This window comes from Erpetoichthys calabaricus, chromosome 12 (assembly GCF_900747795.2).
Source record: "Erpetoichthys calabaricus chromosome 12, fErpCal1.3, whole genome shotgun sequence".
Taxonomy (NCBI): domain Eukaryota; kingdom Metazoa; phylum Chordata; class Cladistia; order Polypteriformes; family Polypteridae; genus Erpetoichthys; species Erpetoichthys calabaricus.
The window spans coordinates 149,194,820-149,219,456 of NC_041405.2; the positions used below are offsets into that span (position 1 = coordinate 149,194,820).

Sequence of the window (24,637 nt, forward strand, 5' to 3'; positions counted from 1 at the left end):
GTCCCGCTCCTGAGGCGTGCCCCTATGAAGAGGAAGATTTTCAATTCTTTTAATTGAGAGATGGAACTGTCCCCTCTGACTACACGTGGAGCTCGATTCACTCTTGAAAGAAACTTATGTTTGTCGGAAGTGTTTGAATAGTGTCTGTCTCTAAAATCTCCTGTGTTTCTGTGCAACTCTAGGATCCAAGCGTGACAGCGTATGTGGATTCAACTTTCACCAAACAACAAATCTTTTAATTCTTGCGGATACGCCTCTTCATTGGGAAGCAGCACTACTTTTCCCTGATGGCAACACGAATTAGACGATCTACAAGTCTCCGACTTAAAGTTTAAAGCTAAACAATATCTACATACTTCTGTCATATCACCTATGTCCATATACTCAATCTCTTTTCGCTTTTACCTTTTTGTCAATATCGTATTGAACTTTGATTCCATGTTTGGAATTACATCGTGACAACGCAACATATAACTGCCCGTGAGTGAATATCGGTTTCTTTCTCTCTATATGAACTGTGTCTGACAATAGCATTCACACCAATGAGAGATGACTGAACTGTGTGTGTGGCTGTAAATGTTTTCGATGTGGGCAGGACTTTTCCAAATCTCTTTGCATAAAGTCTTGTCTCGCAGGGCTTGAAATTTTCTCTTGCGGGATTCACTTCACTAAGCAAAAAATCTTTTCATTCTCGCAGATATGCCTCTTCATTGGGAAGAAACACTACTTTTCCCTGATAGCAATTAGACAATCTACAACTCTCCGACTTTAAGTTTCAGTCTGAACAATATATTCGATCTCTTTTCGGTGTTCCGTTTTTTCACAGAGTAATAATTTCCATTTGTTTGTGCTAATGCGATCTTTCCTCTCATTTTCTTGAGACTTTAGAATTTTAGTACTTCCATTATCTCTAACCTGCTCTGCATGTGTATCTCGCCAACGTTTATCTTTACGACGTTCTGCTTTGTCATCTACTCTTTGTCTTTTATTTCCGGCCCCGGGCGTGGTTAAATATCTTGGCACAAAATCTCGTCTCGCGGGACGTGAAAGTGTCTCTCTGAGAAAGTCACATCTCATCTCCTTCCAAGATTTTTTTATATAATAGAGAGATATGGGGAAATTGTCTTTTTGCATGACTTTTAGGGGCCAGAGCACAGGGTCAGCCATTGTACAGTACCCCTGGAGCAATTTTCAGGTTAAAGACCTTGCTAAAGACCTCAGTGGAGTAGGATCTCTTCTGGCAGTAACAAGATTTGAACTGACAACCTTCCAGATACCAACGCAGATCCTTAACCTCAGAGTACTACTGGGATAAAAAAGCCAAATTCCAGTGTGTTAAGCTGACAGTGACCACCCCAGACATACAGTGCATCCGGAAAGTATTCCCAGCGCATCACTTTTTCTACATTTTGTTATGTTACAGCCTTATTCCAAAATGGATTAAATTCATTTTTTTCCTCAGAATTCTGCACACAACACCCCATAATGACAATGTGAAAAAAGTTTACTTGAGGTTTTTGCAAATTTATTAAAAATAAAAAAAATGAGAAATCCCATGTCCATAAGTATTCACAGCCTTTGCTCAATACTTTCTCAATGCACCTTTGGCAGCAATTACAGCCTCAAGTCTTTTTGAATGTGATGCCACAAGCTTGGCACACCTCTCCTTGGCCAGTTTCGCCCATTCCTCTTTGCAGCACCTCTCAAGCTCCATCAGGTTGGATGGGAAGCATCGGTGCACAGCCATTTTAAGATCTCTCCAGAGATGTTCAATCAGATTCAAGTCTGGGCTCTGGCTGGGCCACTCAAGGACATTCACAGAGTTGTCCTGAAGACACTCCTTTGATATCTTGGCTGTGTGCTTAGGGTCGTTGTCCTGCTGAAAGATGAACTGTCACCCCAGTCTGAGGTCAAGAGCGCTCTGGAGCAGGTTTTCATCCAGGATGTCTCTGTACATTGCTGCAGTCATCTTTCCCTTTATCCTGACTAGTCTCCCAGTCCCTGCCGCTGAAAAACATCCCCACAGCATGATGCTGCCACCACCATGTTTCACTGTAGGGATGGTATTGGCCTGGTGATGAGCGGTGCCTGGTTTCCTCCAAATGTGACGCCTGGCATTCACACCAAAGAGTTCAATCTTTGTCTCATCAGACCAGAGAATTTTCTTTCTCATGGTCTGAGAGTCCTTCAGGTGCCTTTTGGCAAACTCCAGGCGGGCTGCCATGTGCCTTTTACTAAGGAGTGGCTTCCGTCTGGCCACTCTACCATACAGGCCTGATTGGTGGATTGCTGCAGAGATGGTTGTCCTTCTGGAAGGTTCTCCTCTCTCCACAGAGGACCTCTGGAGCTCTGACAGAGTGACCATCGGGTTCTTGGTCACCTCCCTGACTAAGGCCCTTCTCCCCTGATCCCTCAGTTTAGATGGCCGGCCAGCTCTAGGAAGAGTCCTGGTGGTTTTGAACTTCTTCCACTTACGGATGATGGAGGCCACTGTGCTCATTGGGACCTTCAAAGCAGCAGAAATTTTTCTGTAACCTTCCCCAGATTTGTGCCTCGAGACAATCCTGTCTCGGAGGTCTACAGACAATTCCTTTGACTTCATGCTTGGTTTGTGCTCTGACATGAACTGTCAACTGTGGGACCTTATATAGACAGGTGTGTGCCTTTCCAAATCATGTCCAGTCAACTGAATTTACCACAGGTGGACTCCAATGAAGCTGCAGAAACATCTCAAAGGTGATCAGGGGAAACAGGAGGCACCTGAGCTCAATTTGGAGCTTCGAGGCAAAGGCTGTGAATACTTATGTACATGTGCTTTCTTAATTTTTTTATTTTTAATAAATTTGAAAAAACCTCAAGTAAACTTTTTTCACGTTGTCATTATGGGATGTTGTGTGTAGAATTCTGAGGAAAAAAATGAATTTAATCCATTTTGGAATAAGGCTGTAACATAACAAAATGTGGAAAAGGTGATGTGCTGTGAATACTTTCCGGATGCACTGTATCTGTCCTGGAAATATAAGCAAACTGAGACCACTTCAACTAAAGGGTCTGCAAATTTATGTAAACAACAAAGCAATAGTTTTCTTTTCCCCTAAGATGATCAATTTGGTGTTCACTTAAACACAGTTGACTGAAAGATCTTATTAAAGGGTAAAACAAATCTGCCATTTTTGTTTTAATTTGATCCATTATAAGAAAGCTTAAATGTCATATATGGAATTAACTCTTCTGAATCCATCAATAAACATTTTTGCCTCATTCTTACTCTTCCAGATCCTAAATACGTACACTGTAGGTTTGTCTTATCACAAAGAGGATGTTTGAAAAATAAGATGAACCCACTTATGATGAAATCAAAGCCTTTAAAGTCTGTTCTGCATCATCATTTTGGATACATAAACTGCTTTATTTTAACATTTTGAAGCTTTATTAGTATTTTGATTGTAGGCATGGGCACCACATGGAAAAGACCCTTTAAAAACCGACAATTTATTATTATTGTTTTTGTATATTTGCATAATATGATATCTTTATCCATGGCAACTTACAAATTTAAGTTATGGCATTTTCTAAAATTTGGAGGACATACACATGTCATTTTTATTACTGGCACCACCCAAATGTGCTCAACAAACAGTGAACAGCGCAACATAACTGAACCGGACTGAACGAAAATGCTATTGCCGGTTTTTTTTTTTTTTTTTTTTTTTTTTTTACTCAATCTTCATTCTCATTTTAGTTCATTCACAAATCATTAATTTTTATTTTTATTGATTTTTAGTTTCTCTGTTTGCCTTTATTTCAGTTTTCATGCTTGTAAAATGAAAAACAATATTTTTAGTTCTAGTTCTCGTTTTCGTTATGAAAATATCACTGTAACAAGTCAGAGGTTTTAGTCATTCTGGTTGGTGTTCATGTGATATTATATGTGTATATTTGTGTATCTATTTATTTTTATTTATGTATTTAGTTCTGTGAAAAGTCAAATTTCCCCTTGGGAACAAAATACAATTCTATCTATCTATCTATCTATCTATCTATCTATCTATCTATCTATCTATCTATCTATCATATAGTGCCTTTCACATCTATCTATCTATCTATCTATCTATCTATCTATCTATCTATCTATCTATCTATCTATCTATCTATCTATCTATCTATCTATCTATAGTGCCTTTCCTATCTATCTATCTATCTATCTATCTATCTATCTATCTATCTATCTATCTATCTATCTATCTATCTATCTATCTATCTATCTATCTATTATATAGTGCCTTTCATTTCTATCTATCTATCTATCTATCTATCTATCTATCTATCTATCTATCTATCTATCTATCTATCTATCTATCTATCTATCTATCATATCGCACCTTTCTCATCTATCTATCTATTATATAGTGCCTTTCATTTCTATCTATCTACCTATCTATCTATAGTGCCTTTCCTATCTATCTATCTATCTATCTATCTATCTATCTATCTATCTATCTATCTATCTATCTATCTATCTATCAATTATATAGTGTCTTTCATATCTATCTATCTATCTATCTATCTATCTATCTATCTATCTATCTATCTATCTATCTATCATTACATAATGTGTTTCAAATCTACTTATTATATAGTGCCTTTCATATCTATCTATCTATCTATCTATCTATCTATCTATCTATCTATCTATCTATCTATCTATCTATCTATCTATCTATCACATAGCACCTTTCTCATCTATCTATCTATTATATAGTGCCTTTCATTTCTATCTATCTACCTATCTATCTATAGTACCTTTCCTATCTATCTATCTATCTATCTATCTATCTATCTATCTATCTATCTATCTATCTATCTATCTATCTATCTATCTATCATATAGTGCCTTTCACATCTATCTATCTATCTATCTATCTATCTATCTATCTATCTATCTATCTATCTATCTATCTATCTATCATTACATAATGTGTTTCAAATCTACTTATTATATAGTGCCTTTCATATCTATCTATCTATCTATCTATCTATCTATCTATCTATCTATCTATCTATCTATCTATCTATCTATCTATCTATCTATCTATCTATCTATCTATCTATCATATAGTGTCTTTCACATCTATCTATCTATCTATCTATCTATCTATCTATCTATCTATCTATCTATCTATCTATCTATCTATCTATCTATCTATCTATCACATAGCACCTTTCTCATCTATCTATCTATTATACAGTGCCTTTCATTTCTATCTATCTATCTATCTATCTATCTATCTATCTATCTATCTATCTATCTATCTATCTATCTATCTATCTATCACATAGCACCTTTCTCATCTATCTATCTATTATATAGTGCCTTTCATTTCTATCTATCTATCTATCTATCTATCTATCTATCTATCTATCTATCTATCTATCTATCTATCTATCTATCTATCTATCTATCTATTTATCTATTATATAGTGCCTTTCACATCTATCTATCTATCTATCTATCTATCTATCTATCTATCTATCTATCTATCTATCTATCTATCTATCTATCATTACATAATGTGTTTCAAATCTACTTATTATATAGTGCCTTTCATATCTATCTATCTATCTATCTATCTATCTATCTATCTATCTATCTATCTATCTATCATATAGTGTCTTTCACATCTATCTATCTATCTATCTATCTATCTATCTATCTATCTATCTATCTATCTATCTATCTATCTATCTATCTATCTATCATATAGTGTCTTTCACATCTATCTATCTATCTATCTATCTATCTATCTATCTATCTATCTATCTATCTATCTATCTATCACATAGCACCTTTCTCATCTATCTATCTATTATATAGTGCCTTTCATTTCTATCTATCTATCTATCTATCTATCTATCTATCTATCTATCTATCTATCTATCTATCTATCTATCTATCTATCTATCTATCATATAGTGCCTTTCACATCTATCTATCTATCTATCTATCTATCTATCTATCTATCTATCTATCTATCTATCTATCTATCTATCTATCTATCTATCTATCTATCTATCACATAGCACCTTTCTCATCTATCTATCTATTATATAGTGCCTTTCATTTCTATCTATCTACCTATCTATCTATAGTTCCTTTCCTATCTATCTATCTATCTATCTATCTATCTATCTATCTATCTATCTATCTATCTATCTATCTATCTATCTATCTATCTATCTATCTATCTATCTATCTATCTATCTATCTATCTATCTATCATTCTCTCATGTGTATTACTTAAAAGTCTGTTCAGCAAAGAATAATATTTTTTGAATATAAACTCAATCAACTAACCTGTATAGCACCTCTCTATGGCAAACAACATTTCAAGGTGCTTTGTAGCTGTTCCTAGTCGTATTTTTACAGGTAGAACACGTTACGTGACTTGCTAAGGTTGGACGGTGAGTCAGAAGTGGAGACTGAACCTGACACCCTTGTGGTTTAGAGATCAGTTCCTTAACCTCTTGATGACACTGCCTATAAAAAAGTCAAAAATACACGACAGAAACCCAGAAGGCAGCAGACTCCATTCAGATTGAATGAAAGGAAAACAACCAAGAGTTGTATTTGCATTTCCTTGCACTTTGTGAAATAAAACATCATTTATTGTGATGTTCTGCCATCTAGTGTTAGATTCAGTTAGCCATTCCCTGCCATTCTCACACCCACTTCATTTCAATTCCTGGTGTCAGGAGGCTGTAGCCTGTCCTGCCAGTATTTGTCTATCCTAGGACAGAGTGAGAGTCTGTCACACAGGGTTATTCAATTCACATCACACAGATAAATTGTTTTGTCAAAAAATTATGCTGGGCACAATGTATTTTTAGGTGGTTTACTTCAGACTTACTAAGATATGTTCTGTCATAAATGTTATGCTTTTTAAATTTTTATAATCATTTTATATTGAACGAGGGGGCTCACTTCACTTGCCAACCCCCGGGGGCAGGCACTGGCTGTCAACTATCTTGTGGCTGAGCAGCTCAAAGGGCATCAGGGTGCCCCCTGCCCCGTTAGAGAAAGTGATTGTATTTAAAGAGGTGGTATATAGAAGAGTATGTGGGGCATGGGAGGAAGGCAGTTTGGTCCTTAGTTATTACAGAGAGAAAATCAGTTACTTGAGTATTTCACTACAACTGTCTGTTTTAAACACCAATGAGTAATAAAATGTAGTACAAAGTAAAAGTAAAAAAAAGTAGAAGTAGAAAAGTAAAACGTAAAAAAAGTAAATAAAAAAATTAAATTACATCAACGCCTCTTTGATAAAACCAGGGGTGTCAGTGAGCCCCAAACCCCAACACGAACACACCAGCACAGTCCCGGGTTCAAATTCTGGAAGGTTTTATTTTAATTACATATAATTTGCATATAAGTTTTGATAAATATTTTGTATCTCTTTATTTGTAACTTAGGCAAAGCAATATAATATTAGTGTTACATTAGTGAGAAGCATTCATGTTTACAACCCCAGCAGGACTGAGTCCCTTTGAATTGGACGACAGGCTTTGGGGGAAGTGCCTCAAACCAGCTTGGCGAGTGTTTCTCTGAAGTCTCTCAACCCCCCCACAGGAAAGCCAGGCTGCCTAACTGCCAAGCTGTACCTTAACATATGGTTTAGGGGGGTGGCAGGTGTGAAGGTGTTCTATTCCCCCATTCATCTGAAGTATGGCTGTTTGGAATTGGCTTGTATCAGAACCTTTAAGTACCACAACCCAGCCACAGGGGATGCACAAACCAGTGTGTTTCTTCGTGCCTGTCCCAAACCTGGATAAATGGGGAGAGTTACGTCAGGAAGGGCATCCGGTATAAACTTTTGCCAAATCAATATGCAGACAACAATACAAATTTCCATACCGGATCAGTTGATCCCCGAGTTAACAACGACCGCCACCAGTACTGTTAGCCAACAGGGTGCTGGCGGAAATTGGGCTACTGTTGGCCAAAGAAGAAAGAGGAGAAAAAGAGACAGGAGACGTGTCTGGAGGCAGGAGGAGCGGAGGAAGGTAAAGAGAGTGGAACTGAGGGTAGGAACTTTGAATGTTGGCAGTATGACTGGTAAGGGGAGAGAGTTAGCAGATATGATGGAGAGAAGGAAGGTTGATATATTGTGCGTGCAAGAGACTAAATGGAAGGGGAGTAAGGCCAGGTGGATCAGAGGTGGATTTAAATTGTTCTATCATGGCATTAATGGGAGAAGAAATGGGGTAGGAGTTATTCTGAAGGAACAGTATGTCAAGAGTGATCTGGAGGTGAAAAGAGCGTCAGGCAGAGTAATGATTATTGAAGCTGGACATTAGAGGTGTGATGATGAATGTTGTTAGTGCATATGCCACGCAAGTTGGGTGTGCAATGGGTGAGAAAGAAGATTTTTGGAGTGAGATGGATGAAGTGATGGACAGTGTACCCAAAGGACAGAAAGTGTTGATTGGAGCGGATTTCAATGGGCATGTTGGTGAAGGAAACACAGGAGACAAGAAGGTGATGGGTAGGTATGGTGTCAAGGAGAGAAATGAAGAAGGTCAGAGGAAAGTGGATTTTGCCAAAAGGATGGACATGGCTGTGGTGAACACGTATTTTAAGAAGAGGGTTACGTATAAGAGTGGAGGAAGATGCACACAGAATGCAAAAGAGTTGATCTGAAGGAGATTGAAGACTGCAAAGTGGTGGAAGGGGAAAGTGTAGTTAAGCAGCAAAGGATGTTGGTCTGTAGGATGACATTGGAGATCAAGAAGAGGAAGAGAGTGAGGGCAGAGCCAAGGATCAAATTGTGGAAGTTGAAAAAGGAAGACTGCAAGGTTGAGTTTAGGGAGGAGGTGAGACAGGCACTGGGTGGTAGTGAAGAATTACCAGACAGCTGGGAAACTACAGCAGATGTAGTAAGGGTGACAGCAAGAAGGGTGCTTGGCGTGACATCTGGAAAGAGGAAGGAGGAAAAGGAAACCTGGTGGTGGAATGAGGAAATACAGGAGAGTATACAGAGGAAGAGGATGGCAAAGAAGAAGTGGGATAGTCAGAGAGATGCAGAAAGTAGACAAGAGTACAAGGAGATAAGGCGCAAGGTGAAGAGGGAGGTGGCGAAGGCTAAAGAAAAGGCGTATGATGAGTTGTGTGAGAGGTTGGACACTAAGGAGGGAGAAAAGGACCGGTGGGCTAGACAGAGGGACTGAGCTGGGAAAGATGTGCAGCAGGTTAGGGTGATAAAGGATAAAGAAGGAAACGTACTCACAAGCGAGGAGGGTGTGCTAAGGAGATGGACAGAGTACTTTGAGAGGCTGATGAATGAAGAGAACGAGAGAGAGAAGAGGTTGGATGATGTAGAGATAGTGAATCAGGAAGTTCAACGGATTAGCAAGAGAGGAAGTAAGGACAGCTATGGAAAGGATGAAGAATGGAAAAACCGTTGGTCCAAATGACATACTTATGGAAGCATAGAGGTGTTTAGGAGAGATGGCAGTGGAGTTTTTAACCAGATTGTTTAATAGAATCTTGGAAAGTGAGAGGATGCCTGAGGAGTGGAGAAGAAGTGTACTGGTGCCGATATTTAAGAATAAGGGGGATGTGCAGAACTGTAGTAACTACAGGGGGATAAAATTGATGAGCCAAAGCATGAAGGTATGGGAAAGAGTAGTGGAAGCTAGGTTAAGAAGTGAGGTGATGATTAGGGGGGCAGCAGTATGGTTTCATGCCAAGAAAAAGCACCACAGATGCGATGTTTGCTCTGAGGATGTTGATGGAGAAGTTTAGAGAAGGCCAGAAGGAGTTGCATTGCGTCTTTGTGGACCTGGATGACAGGGTGCCTCGAGAGGAGCTATCGTATTTTATGAGGAAGTCGGGAGTGGCAGAGAAGTACTTAAGAGTTGTACAGGATATGTACGAGGGAAGTGTGACAGTGATGAGGTCTGCGGTAGGAGTGATGGATGCATTCAAGATGGAGGTGGGATTACATCAGGGATCGGCTCTGAGCCCTTTCTTATTTGCAATGGTGATGGACAGGTTGACAGATGAGATTAGACAGGAGTCCACATGGATGATGTTCGCTGATGACATTGTGATCTATAGTGATAGTAGGGATCAGGTTGAGGAGACCCTGGAGAGGTGGAGAACTGCTCTAGAGAGGAGAGGAATGAAGGTCAGTAGGAACAAGACAGAATTCATGTGTGTAAATGAGAGGGAGGTCAGCGGAATGGTGAGGATGCAGGGAGTAGAGTTGGTGAAGGTGGATGAGTTTAAATACTTGGGATCAACAGTACAGAGTAATGGGGGTTGTGGAAGAGAGGTGAAAAAGAGAGTGCAGGCAGGGTGGAATGGGTGGAGAAGAGTGTCAGGAATGATTTGTGACAGACGGGTATCAGCAAGAGTGAAAGGGAAGGTCTACAGGACGGTAGTGAGGCCAGCTATGTTATGTGGGTTGGAGACAGTGGCACTGACCAGAAAGCAGGAGACAGAGCTGGAGGTGGCAGAGTTAAAGATGATAAGATTTGCACTGAGTGTGACGAGGATGGATAGGATTAAAAATGAGGACATTAGAGGGTCAGCTCAGGTTGGACGGTTGGGAGACAAAGTCAGAGAGGTGAGACTGAGCTGGTTTGGACATGTGCAGAGGAGAGATGCTGGGTATATTGGGAGAAAGATGCTAAGGATAGAGCTGCCAGGCAAGAGAAAAAGAGGAAGGCCTAAGAGAAGATTTATGGATGTGGTGAGAGAGGACATGCAGGTGATGGGGGTAACAGAACAAAATACAGAGGACAGAAAGATATGGAAGAAGATGATCCGCTGTGGTGACCCTTAACGGGAGCAGCCGAAAGAAGAAGAAGAACAATGATGTGTATGGTGACACTGTGGCTAAGGATCTGTTTTGGTATATGAAAGGTTGCCGGTTCAAATCATGTTACTGCCAGAAGGGAGCCTATTCAAGATGACGAGGACAGAAAGATATGGAAGAAGATGATCTGCTGTGGCGACCCCTAACAGGAGCAGCCGAAAGCAGAAGAAGAAGAAACCTTTAAGTACCATGACATCCTATTGGCTCTAGGGGTTGGACAGAAAACCTATTAATTTGCTCACTCCCTCACTCTCTCTCTCTCTCTTACCAAATGATGAAGGAGCATCTCACACACCATGAGCTGAAAAGGACAACACAATGAAGAGCACAGCTTGGCAGCCATATTGAGACAGGCATGCGGCCTGTTCTGAAGAAAGCTGACCACAAATGATGACTTAACTAGAGACATTGTAAGTAACTAATATGTCTGTGTGCCACCTGAAACTACACATCACCATTTATCAGGTTGTATGGTTGCCAATCTTCAAATGTACATTGCATATTGTTATTATTTATTAATATTATCAATAATACTTTATTTAAAGTGTAACTTAACTCCTGCTTGTCTTTTACTACACCTAATTGCCTGAGGTTATACATGTAGAAGGGGAAGTTATCTACTATAATACCTTATAAACAGTGGTACGTCTGTGAGATTAGAGGCATTCTGACAAAGGCAACATATTAATAATACAAAAGGGAAAAGTAGAGCAATATAATACTCTACCAAGACAAAGCAGCCAGATTACAGTTTGCCAAAAAATACTTAAATGATCCTGCAGAATTCTGCAAAATGGCCTTATGGACAGACAGGTCAACGTTGAACCTGATCAGAGTGATGGCAAGACTAAAGTGTGGAGATGACAAGGCTGAATATCGTGGACACGACGGTAAACGTTTTTAATATAATAGAGAGATATTTTTAGAATAAAATATCCCTGATTTGAACATTTTTTCATGTATGGCAAGCCTATATGATACTTTAATAATCTTTTTAATTTTTATATCAACTATTACTTTGTATTGAATTACACTACGTGGCGGATGGCCGAGACCCATGCCCGGCCAGGATGCCCCTCTGACACTGGGTCTGGGGGAGCAGCCATGGGATGCACACTACATCCCCCGGAACGCGTGGTGGCAGCCCTCCTGGGTCACATCAGGGCCACAAGCGTGTAACTTCAGGGCTCAGCTCTTTTGGGCTCTGTGGCCTCCACTGGGTGGAGCTGTACGGCTTAACAAGCCATTGTGGGCTGGAATGCAGCCACACCAGGAACTGAAGCTTGAAGCAGGTTAATTATCACCTGAAGAACTTCCTGTGGGCTATAAGAGCCTGCAGCCAGTACTTGAGGCGCCAGAGTCGGGAGGAGGAGGACAAAGCTGCCTGGGAGGAGTATTATTCCACAACTATTATTATTTTTTTTAAATCCCTTCTTATACAGTAGACATGCAAAAAGTTTATAAGCAATGTGGATAAGTTGCTTCTGGGGCCCTGAAGCTTAAGCTTCATTAGTTTCATAGTATCGCCACCCCGGGCTGATTTGTGTTTTCTATCAAATACCTTGAGTTTTTAATACATTCTTGTTTGTCATGGAGTTGGATGTGACTTCACTCTGTACTCACGCCAATACTACTGCTGTGACTGCTAGACTGGTTTGTCCCAGATATGATTATGTGAGTTGGAAAATGGCATGGAAGAATGATATTAACTAATTGTTTCTCTGGAAGGTAAAAGAGTAAAACAAAACAGTAGCCATATTCAAATCAGAGTTAGGCACTTTACATGCCTGTACATTAACAACATAATGCAAAACAGTCTTTTTATCTGACTTACCTTATTAAACAGTATTTAACAGACAAGTTGGGTTTCAGACTCCTTGGACACCAATTTGACTTCCTGATGGGATATCTTTTTTTTTTTTTGTTTGTTCTTTATTTTGCTTTACACAATTTCTTGTATTAGGAATTTGTTAGTTTTCGCAAACCCCTTGGGGTCGGAGCGCAGGGTCAGCCATTGTACAGCACCCCTGGAGCAATTACAGGTTAAGGGTCTTGCTCAAGGGCCCAGCAGAGTAGGATCTCTTCTGGCAGTGACGGGGATTCGGACCGGCAACCTTCTGGATACCACCACAGATCCTTAGCCTCAGAGCTAAGTTGAGTTGGATTTCTGTCAAAGTAGAACAACAATTTTATGTTTATTGTCACGTGTACATATTGTAGCACAACGCAACACCTCTGGGTGGGACATTATGTTTGGGTTCATCCGATGCCACCAAGTTGCACCTCAGACTGTCCAGGAACTTAGTGATACCCTGGTCCAGATCTGGGAGGAGATCCTCCAGGACACCATCCATCGTCTTATTAGGAGCATGTCCCCCCGACATTGTCAGGAATGTATACAAGCACGTGGGGGCCATACAAACTACTGAGTACGATTTGAAGTTGCTGCATTGAAATTTTTGGCAAAATGGACTCACCTGCCTGCCTGCCGCATCATTTTTTTCACTTTGATTTTCTTTTTTTTTTTTTTTTTATTTTATTAATTTTTATTGGAATCATTCCATACAAATAGATCAATTTATAACCAAACAAATTAAAGACAAATCAATTGATTTTCGAGGTGTCTTTGAATTCAGCCCTCTGTTGGTTGATCATTTTCATTTCCATCCTTTCATTCTTAACACATCATACCAGTCATGGATACTAGTCCAGAGCAGTAGAGATAGACATCTGATGTGTTTTCAAAGTGCTCCTTTAATTTTTTGAGCAGTTTATATATATATATATACAGTGGAACCTCGGTTTTGTGGGCATAATTTGTTCCGGAAACGTGCTCGTAGTCCAAAGCACTCATATATCAAAGTGAATTTCCCCATAAGAAATAATGGAAACTCAGATGATTTGTTCCACAACCCAAAACTGTTCATATAAAAATGATTAATACAAGATATAAAGTAAAAATACATAAAACAAATTAACCTTTGAAAAGAATCATGGCTGGTGTGAGTGAGTTTCTAAACTCTTGTGGGATTGCACCCAATGGGACGACACGCGGAAGAGCGTCCCAAAGCAATCACAGTTCGCCGTAAAAGCAAATCCGAAAAGATCGTGGACATGCTATAAGCGCCTACCGTCGATGGGTGATACAAGGAACAAGGAACGTTATAAATGTGCAGGGCCCTGCCTGACTGCTGTGTCTGTGTATAAATAACTGCGCTGTTGCTGTTTCAAGCTGAATAAAGCTGGTGTTGCTAAAGTACTGAGACTCAGCTTTGTGTTTTAGGGTGCAAGACAGGGACAGCACACACACATACACACACACAATGCTGTAGTAAACAGTATATGCTCGTACGGATGTTGACTATATGAGTGAGGCACGCCGACTCAGACAGAGAATAGGAGACGATTGCCCACAATCCTGCAGCGAGAGAGAAAGAGAAGAACCATTGGCCCAGTTGTGATCACATGACACTCAGCAGACAAAGCGTATACGTACTACTTGTACTTCAAGTCAAAATTTATTAAAGATTTTTGCTCGTCTTGCAAAACACTCGTAAACCAAGTTACTTGCAGGTTCCACAGTATACTTTCTAGGAGCCTAGGCTTTTTAGAGCATGGGCTTACACAGCTAGTATATATATATATATATATATATATATATGTATATATATATGCATTTGTATATATATATATATGTATTTGTATATGTACGTATATATAAATGTATACATATATATATATATATATATATATATATATATATATATATATATATATATATATATATATATATATATATATATACTAGCTGTGTAAGCCCATGCTGTAGAAAGCCTAGGCTTCTAGAAAGTACTGAAATCATCAGAAAAAAACTTGAAATGCACAGTCGCCGGTTTCGCTTTGCAGACGTGCTCGCCCCCCTTGTCTATCAGCAGCTAAGCGAGTTTTGCTCTCGTTTGTCTTTCCTCGGCAGTTTCACTTTGGTGACAGAGTTGCTTTCTTTCGGCTTCATGCTGTAGCCTTGTACTTCTTTCTTCTTCTGACTCGTTAACTTGGGACCGCCTTGTTGGCTCTTTGAGTTTTATGCTGTAGCTTCACATTTGCAGGCCGGACAGACAAACACACGCACTTCCACACATAGACATTTATATATAAGACTAGGGGGTTCTGCCCCCTGCTCGCTTCTCTCGCCCACCCCTGGGTTTGGTTTTACCGGATATACAATTTAAAGAGAATGTTATTTTCATGGGAGTTGTTACATATCCATTATTTTCACTTTTACTTTAAAACTTTTGTAAAAACAATACTGTACTTGTCCTTTATTTCTGGCCCCGGGCGTGGTTAAATTTCTTTCTCGCAGGACGTATAACGCTGTTCACGTTGTGAAGTGGGGGCCGAATGCACCCTAAGGAGAAGCAGTTGGATCAGCTGCTGGCTTGTTGCTGCTGCTGGCGAGCTGCATGTTCTGCTTGTCGCGCTGCGCGTCTATCATTTAAAAGCATGTACAGCAGCTGTCCTTTTGCCGCTTCGCGTCTCTGCCGCTTGTGTTGTGAAGGGGGTGTTTGGCTGAACGCATGCTAAGGAGAAGCAGTCGGATCATCTGCTGGCTTGCTGCTGCTGGCGACCTTCGTGTTCTGCTTGTCACTTGTCGTTGTTTTAAGAGCTGGGAGCACATGAAGTGTGTCTGCCAAAAGCATTCCAACAACTGCTTGGTTAGATGTCCATGAACTTGTTTTAAATGTTGTCTCACTGCCATGTCTCACGTGACGTTAAAGTGTCTCACGCGAGACGTCAAATCGTCTTCCAAGAAAATCACGTCTCGTCTCCCTAGTCTCAAATTGTCTTTCGAGAAGATCACATCTCGTCTCCCTAGTCTCCCTTCCAAGATTTTTTTTATAATAGAGATATATATATATATAAATATATATATAGTACATATATATGTATACTGTGCATATATACAGTATATATATATATATATGTATATATACAGTTAAGTCATTGCATATGTGCACAGTGACACCATTTTCATAATTTTGGCTCTGTATGACACCACAATGGATTTTAAATGAAGAAATCATTCCATGATTGAAGAGTAGTCTTTCAGCATTAATTTAAAGGGTTTAACAGAAATATCATATGAGTCATTTAGGAATGACAGCCATTTTATACATGGTCCCCTCATTTACAGAGGCTGAAAAGTATTTGGACATTTGACTGATAAGCTGTTCCATAGCCAGGGGGGCACAGGTCCCTCATTATTTCATTATCTTTTAAGCACGTAGAAGGTCTGGAGTTAATTCCAAGTGTGGAATTTGCATTTGGAAGCTTTCACTGTGAACTGTCAATATGAGGTCCAAAGAGTTGTCCATGCAAGTAAAAGCAGGCCATCATTAGGCTGAGGAAACCAAACAAACCCATCAGAGAGACAGCAGAAACACCAGGAGTGGTCACATCAACCATCTGGTACATTCTTAAAGAGAAGGAACACACTGGTGAGCTCAGCAACTCTAGGAGGTCTGGACAACCACGGAAGACAACTGTGCTGGATGATCACGGAATTCTTTCCTTGGCGACGTATAACCCCCTTTAACGACATTTAGCCAAATCAAGACCACTCTCTGGGTGGCGGGCCTGTCATTGCCAAAGTCTACAATCAAGAGAAGATTTCATGAAAGCAAAGACAGAGGGTTTACCACAAGGTGCAAACCACTGGTAAACCTCAAGCATAGGAAGCACAGATTACACTATATCAGAAGATATTTAAAAAGAAAACAGTGACATTTTGGAATAGCTTTCTTTGGACAAATGAAATTAAGATCAACATGTACCATAATGATGGATAGAGAAGAGTATGGAGAAGAGAAGGAACAGCTCATGATCTGCAGCCTACCACATCATTTGTGAAACATGGCGGAGGCCGTGTTATGGCCTGATCATACGTGACTGGCAATGGAAGTCGGTCACTGGTGTTTATTGATGATGTGACTGCTGACAGAAGTAGCGGGATGAATTCTGAAGTGTCTGAGGGTGGGGGTGGGGGGCTCTACTGTCTGTTCAGATTCAGACAAATACTGCAAAACTGACAGGATGATGCTTCACAATACAGATGGATAATCATCTAAAACTTACTGTGACAGCAAACCAAGTGCTTTACAACACAAAGTAGTGGAATATTCATCAACGGCCAAGTCAATCAACTAACCTCAACCCAACTGGCCATGCATTTCACTTATGAAGACAAAACCGAAGGCAGAAAGTCCAATGAACAAGCAGCACCTGAAGACAGCAGCAGTAAAGGCCTGGCAAAGCAACACTGGGGTGGAAACCCAACACTTGGAGACGGCCAGGGGTTCAGACTTCAGGCAGTCATTGACTGGAAAGGACTTTCAACAAAAGTATTGAAAATGTAATTGATTACATCTTGCCTGAAGAAGGGGCCTGAGTTGCCTCGGAAGCTTGCATATTGTAATCTTTTTAGTTAGCCGATAAAAGGTGTCATTTTGCTTGACTTTTCACTAAATCCTTTGTTGAAATTCAATGCATACAGCAACAGAGACATAAAAAGGATACAGACTCAAAGAACAGATAATACAGCCAATCAATCAATCAATCAATAAAAATAAACTTAGCCTGTACCTCGAGTGGAAGCATTGAATTGCCTGATAGCAGAGGGCAGAAAAGACCCCAAGGAACTTCTTAGCACACCATAGTGTGGAGGTGGTGGCTCTGAGGCTAAGGATCTGCGCTGGTATCCAGAAGGTTGCCGGTTCAAATCCCTGTCACTGCAAAAAGAGATCCTACTCTGCTGGGCCCTTGAGCAAGACCCTTAACCTGTAATTGCTCCAGGGGCGCTGTACAATGACTGACCCTGTGCGTTGACCCCAAGGGGTATATGAAATCTAACAAATTCTTAATACAAGAAATTGTATAAGGCAAAATAACAAACAAAAAAAAAAAATAGTGGAATGAGACTGTGGCTAGAAGTGCATCAGAGAGCGCCTCATGGAGGGGATTTTTCCGGGTGGCATCCCATTTTGCCACCATCTTCTTTTCCACCACATCTTCCAGTGTGTGCAGGGTTTGTCCTGTGATGGAGCATTTCTTTCCTGATACATTTGTTCAGGCATTGTACTTCTCTTGAGCTCAGATTGCCTCCCTAGGAGATTTCAGTGCAGAACACCACACTGGCTAACATGGACCAGTAGAAAATTTCCAGCAGCTTGCTGTGCACATCAAAAGACCCGAGTCTCCTTAGCAAGTCCAGTCTGCTCGGGCCCTTCTTGTACAGTGCCATGTTTCTGTATGTTGCAGGGCCGGATTAAGACCTTTAGTGGCACTAAGCACTTAAAAAGATTTTGGTGCCACACTTATATGGGAGCCCCTTTTTGTGTACCTGGTCCAGCTGCACTATTTGCAGTTTTACACCATATGGTCCATAGTAAATCTGGCAGTGGAAAATTTCTGTGGCGCTCCCCTTCCCATGATGTCCTTAAGCACGTGCTTATTTTCCATTATGGTTAATCCAGCACTGGAATGTTTTATAGAAAAGACACAAACAAAGGGCATCAAACAGTTCAGCAACAAACATGTCTAACAGCAAATATCGTGAGTCCTCAAACAGAACCTCCGGGTTAGAGGTAAGTACAGAAATTTAACCTCTGAAAGAGAAGCTTACTGTTTATATCGGAGCAGGTTAACGAGAGCACCTCAGATCTTGGCAGTTCAAAATCACCACTCCTGCTTCATGAAGCGTTGGATTGGTTTAGAAACATGAAACACACACCTTTTTATTTTATTGTATTATTACCACGCTTATTTTAACTTCACCTGTTTGTTATCTGGTACAAATCTTGTAATCGATATTTAACCCACTTCCTATTGTCCAAATGACTTGACATTTTGCACATTTACTCACTTCCGATGACAATACATGAATCAATAACCAGTTTCACTAATTGCTCAATTAATCCATGTTAATTAAGAAATTAAATTTTCATATGACGAATAGTTAAGGATTTCACCAATAGATGGCGCTAGTAATGGATTGAAATATTAAAGTAAGTGTTAAAATATTGATTACAAAATTATACTAAAACAAACCCAAGACTAAAAAGTTGAAAATAATATATGTATAAAAAATACTTTTTAAAAACCACGCTTATATTAAATTAAAAAGTGTACTTAAAAGTAAAAAATAAGTCTCTCATACATCACTTGTAAAATAAAAGCATGGGCACTTTTCATCAATCAACATTCAAAAAACACTTCTTAAAATCTTAGCAAAAGCACCCACCTTTTATTTTACGAGTGATGTATGAGAGACTTATTTTTACTTTTTGGTACACTTTTTAACGTAATATCTATCTATCTATCTATCTATCTATCTATCTATCTATCTATCTATCTATCTATCTATCTATCTATCTATCTATAAGCGTGGTTTTTAAAAAGTATTTTTTTATACATATATTAGTTTCCTCTCAATGGAGTCAACTCTACCCACTTGAAGCTCTGGGCTGCAGAGACATATGCAAGGACTTAAGTGGTTGGGAATGAGCTGTTGCAGCATATAGAAGCATGAAATAACTTTTACCGGGACATTGGAGCAACATATACATAATCAATGGACAAGCAAGAGATACTTAAAAAAACTATTCTATAATATACCTAGATAAATGTTTCAGGGACATTGGCGATCCAAAATTGTCCCTAGTGTGTGCTTGGTGTGTGTGTGTGTGTGCCCTGTGGTGGGCTGACGCCCTGCCCGGGGTTTGTTTCCTGCCTTGCGCCCTGTGTTGGCTGGGATTGGCTCCAGCACACCCCCGTGACCCTGTAGTTAGGATATAGCGGGTTGGATAATGGATGTGTGCTTGGTGTACTGTATGTGTGTGTCCTGCAGTGGGCTGACGCCCTGCCCAGGGTCTGTTCCTGTCTTGCGCCCTGTGATGGCTGGGATTGGCTGCAGCAGACCCCGTGACCCTGTGTTAGGATATAGCGGGTTGGAAAATGACTGACTGCGTAAGCGAATAGACAGTAATAATTAATTATTTAACTATAGTGCGAAATCAAAAACCTATAACTGACAGCTAATAAGTGTCTTTTGTGGAAAATAATGTTACATGATGGGAAAAATGTTTTTCGTTTTTTAATTCAGTACCCAAAAATATAACGAAACACATGAAGCATTTGAAATATTTTTTAGAATGTATACCTGTGTAATTATTAAATGGAAAACAAATCCTAACCACTGTGTGGTGTCTCCAACATCCTCTGTTCCTTTAATTAGGCACATTAATTAATGAGTGCTACTAAAGAAGCAGAAAGTCTTTGGTAATAAACAGGTGTTCAGAAAGTAGCTTTAACATAATATGGAGTGGCGAGTGGCGACACATCCCGGACTGGCTCCTGCCTTATGACAATTAACTGCTAAGTCAACTAAATTTCCCCCATGAGCTCTTAATGTTTAAGATCAGCTCATAACTTTGGCAGATACAAGGGAAATATTAAAACTTACTGTTCTGATACAAAATACATAATACATTTAATGTAACAGACTTTCCTCAGATTTGTGATATTAGAATGTCGGTAAAATATACAAAAGCTATTTAAAAATCGTAGCACATATTCGACGAGTCTCCTTTTCTGAATATAAAAAAGCTGAAGTACCGCCTCCTTCTAACGATACGTTTTCGCGGAACACACTTAACCTCGTGGGTTTCACGCGCCAGCTACCGCGAAAGTCCAATAATGAACTTGTCAACTCAGGTACTACAACAGCAGCATGAGCCTGGCTCTTTATTGATTGGAAAAATCAAACGTCAGTAATTCCGAGGTCCTTTTTTGTGTTTCTATTGGTTACTACTTTTATTGAGGCGTGGCCACCAGCCCTAAACCCGCCCGCGGAGAAGCGGATGATTTGCATCACGTGAATGCCTTCCATCACAAACCAGGAAGCAGGTTAAAAAAGTTGAAGTGAATAGTGAAACTGCAAGCTGGTAAGCGTTGTGATTTGTACATCTGTTTATAAATTTCATTTTTTTATTGATAAATAAGTTATTTTTATTCGCCGTCTTTAATTTACCTGTTACTATTTGTCACAACGATGCCTTAATTAGTTAGGCAACATTTTCAGCTAACGGGAATTCTACAGTAACTCATTTTAACCTCAGTTTTTGATAGTCGAGTGCGGCATGCAGCGCTATGGTTTCCGCTGCTGCTTCATACACCCGATACTTGGAGTTCGAATCTTTCACCCGGAAATTTGAGCGTGGAGTTTGTATGATCTCACTGTCACGACGTAATTCCTCATCTGTTTTAATAAAAAAATTGTGTGGAGGTGAGTAGGAAGAGTCTGCGATGGACTAGCATCCACTCCTGGGCTTACGGGATAGGCTAGGGAATGATGATGATTTTGCTATAACTGGGCAAAAATTTGACTACTTCAATGGCAAGTTACTCCAAAAGACATTTATTTTATAAGGAAACACTAAACCGAGCCAAAAAACAAATGGAGGACCGTTATTTCACACAATTAATGGTGTGTATGAAAGGGAAGGTCTACAGGACGGTCGTGAGACCAGTTATGTTATATGGTTTGGAGACGGTGGCACTGACCAGAAAGCAGGAGACAGAGCTGGAGGTGGCACAGTTAAAGATGCTAAGATTTGCATTGGGTGTGACGAGGATGGACAGGATTAGAAATGAGGACATTAGAGGGTCAGCTCAGGTTGGGAGACAAAGTCAGAGAGGCGAGATAGTGTTGGTTTGGACATGTGCAGAGGAGAGAGGCTGGGTATATTGGGAGAAGGATGCTAAGGATAGAGCTGCCAGGTAAGGGGAAGAGAGGAAGGCCTAAGAGAAGGTTTCTGGATGTGGTGAGAGAGGACATGCAGGTGATGGGTGTAACAGAACAAAATACAGAGGACAGAAAGATATGGAAGAAGATAATCCGCTGTGGTGACCCTTAACGGGAGCAGCCGAAAGAAGAAGAATAATGATGTGAATGGTGACACTGTGGCTAAGGATCTGTTTTGGTATATGAAAGGTTGCCGGTTCAAATCATGTTACTGCCAGAAGGGAGCCTATTCCGTTGGGCAGTTGAGCAAGGCACTTAACTTGAAAATTACTCTAGGGGTGCTGAACTATGGCTGTCCCTGCACTCTGACCCCTCAGGAATTAGCAAAGTATATCAAATGAAAAAGGTCAAAAAAAAAAATGTGTGCTAACATATGCATTATATACTTTATTTTTAAATTCCTGTCCAGGGCAGTTTGTCCTAAGGTCTTTGTGATTTTTTTTTTTTTGCAGTGTTGCTGACTCAGGTGTTTTTTCGTTTTTATTTTGCTGACTAGCTTACCGTTCAGGTCACTGAGTGAATATGTTTAGCTGTTTTAATGTGTGGTCTCATGCCAAGAGTGGCATTTGAGTAGCCTATCGCACCATGCCTCTTCACCCCGTCCCACTTGACAGTTTGTTTCCAGCTGACAGACAATTTACCCTTGAAATCGTACTTCTTTATTTATATACCATGTCTGCTTGTCGATTTGGATCTGATTCATTTTTACTTGTCAGAGGTGAAACGTTCACTTCTACAATTTTGTGTGCATATTCATCAGTTTTTTTTCCCTCTTTTCTTCTTTTAGATAATCATTTTCTGAAGGAGTTATGTTTCCACTTTGTTTTTAGAAGTTACAAACTGGTGTTTTAAGGAAGATGACACCGTGCCAGATGCTGCCACTTTTGAGCTTCTTCTGCACATTATTTGCTGTTGAAGGTGAGAGAGCTTCTGCAAATTCTAATTACACATTCCACCAGTTAACCGCTGGGCTATGTTAACTAAGCAAGGTAATGTAGACCTCATCTTATCAGCACTGCATGCTAGTGGCATTTTAAAAACCAGTATATTGTGCTAGTTTACAACTTTAGATTTGGCGCTCACCTAATTACAAAGCAACTTGGTATACAAGCCAATGCTACTGTAGTTGGTTACACTTCTGTGTTTCTATCTGGCAGCTGTTAAATAAGAATAGATAGATAGATACTTTATTAATCCCAAGGGGAAATTCACATACTCCAGCAGCAGCATATTGATTAAAAAAAACAATATTAAATTAAAGAGTGATAACAATGCAGGTATAACAGACAATAATTTGTATAATGTTAACGTTTACCCCCCTTAGTGGAACTGAAAAGTCGCATAGTGTGGTGGAGGAACGATCTCCTCAGTCTGTCAGTGGAGCAGGACGGTGACAGCAGTCTGTCTCTGAAGCTGCTCCTCTGTCTGGAGATGATACTGTTTAGTGGATGCAGTAGATTCTCCATGATTGACAGGAGTCTGCTCAGCACCCGTTGCTCTGCCACGGATGTCAAACTGTCCAGCTCCATGCCTACAATAGAGCCTGCCTTCCTCAGCAGTTTGTCCAGGCGTGAGGCGTCCCTCTTCTTAATGCTGCCTCCCCAGCACACCACCGCGTAGAAGAGGGCGCTCGCCACAACCGTCTGATAGAACATCTGCAGCATCTTATTGCAGATGTTGAAGGACGCCAGCCTTCTAAGGAAGTATAATCGGCTCTGTCCTCTCTTGCACAGACCATCAGTATTGGCAGTCCAGTCCAGTTTATCATCCAGCTGCACTCCCAGGCACTTATAAGTCTGCAGACATCAGTTCACATCAGTTCAGAATTGGAAGTGTTGTTGGCAGGAAAAGATCAAGAAAAAATGCACAGTATGCAACCATTACAGGCTAGTACACAAAAATTAGTAATGAGCTTAATGAAAGTAAATTATTGATTTAATTTTTTTTAAGTACAGTGAACCCTCGTTTATCACGGTTAATCTGTTAATAAATGAATTTTCGCGAAGTAGGATTCTTTATTTATAAATCAAATATTTTCGCAGTTAGAGTATAGAAAACCTGTTTACGACCTTCTAAATACATTTTTTAACATTATTAGAGCCCTCTAGACATGAAATAACACCCTTTAGTCACCATTACACTCGTATTACCCAATATATTAGACAAAATAAAAGAAAATAAGACATATTAGACGTTACAAATATATTATTATTATTATTATTATTGTACTGTACATTTAATTACACACACACAGTTCTTACACACAACCACTAACCTATGAAGGCACAAGCTCAGTAGGAGAGTCTTCAGGTTGTAAGCTGGAGCGCTGATCGTACCCTCAGAGGACACAGACGCCCCTGGGAAAACCCCTGAAACAGCTGACAGTCTACCTTCACATTGCTCCTTACCCTTCTTACTTGAGCTATAACGCGCGATAAACCTCTCACACGGTACTCTGCTTACTTAAAAGTATTGTGCAGCACCTCTCAGCTTTGGAATTGGTTGTTTTGTTTCTCTGTCTCTCAGACATTCTCTGCTCCTGGCAGAACTGTCATCTCTGACTTGTCATGGAGCACGTTTAAACTTTTGAAAAGAGACAAATGTTTGTTTGCAGTGCTTTGAATAAAGTTCTTTTTTTTCTACAACCTCCTGTGTCTCTGTGCATATCTGTGACCCAAGCGTGACAAGGTGGTGCAGTATCTTCAGCAGGTGCGTCGTTGTCTTCTTCCGCTGAAGGAGTACTAGGAGTAGGCAGTGGGTGTCTGGGTGCGCGGCTGAAGAACATCTTGATAGGCAGTTGTTGGCGCTGTCTTTTCATATGCGTGAGGAGGCTTTTGTAGGGTATTGCCATCTTTCATCATATCTAAGAGTTTCACCTTCTCCTGGATGGTAAGCATCT

General features: G+C 40.0%; 2 protein-coding genes across 2 annotated transcripts in view; both read left to right on the forward strand.

Moving 5' to 3' along the window:
- Positions 1-9,500: 9,500 nt before the first annotated feature.
- Positions 9,501-24,637, forward strand: part of LOC127529870 (uncharacterized) — a 64,360-nt gene continuing 49,223 nt past the window's right edge. The window contains exon 1 of the mRNA XM_051935018.1: positions 9,501-10,881. Coding sequence (XP_051790978.1) covers positions 9,741-10,847 — 1,107 coding nt within the window. The 5' untranslated portion in view covers positions 9,501-9,740 and the 3' untranslated portion in view covers positions 10,848-10,881. The remainder of the gene's footprint in view (positions 10,882-24,637) is intronic.
- The window catches only part of ctns (cystinosin, lysosomal cystine transporter), a 48,220-nt gene continuing 44,425 nt past the window's right edge, over positions 20,843-24,637 (forward strand). Inside the window, exons 1-2 of the mRNA XM_051935017.1 lie at positions 20,843-20,878; positions 22,526-22,656. Of these exons, the coding sequence (XP_051790977.1) occupies positions 22,596-22,656 (61 nt within the window). The 5' untranslated portion in view covers positions 20,843-20,878; positions 22,526-22,595. The remainder of the gene's footprint in view (positions 20,879-22,525; positions 22,657-24,637) is intronic.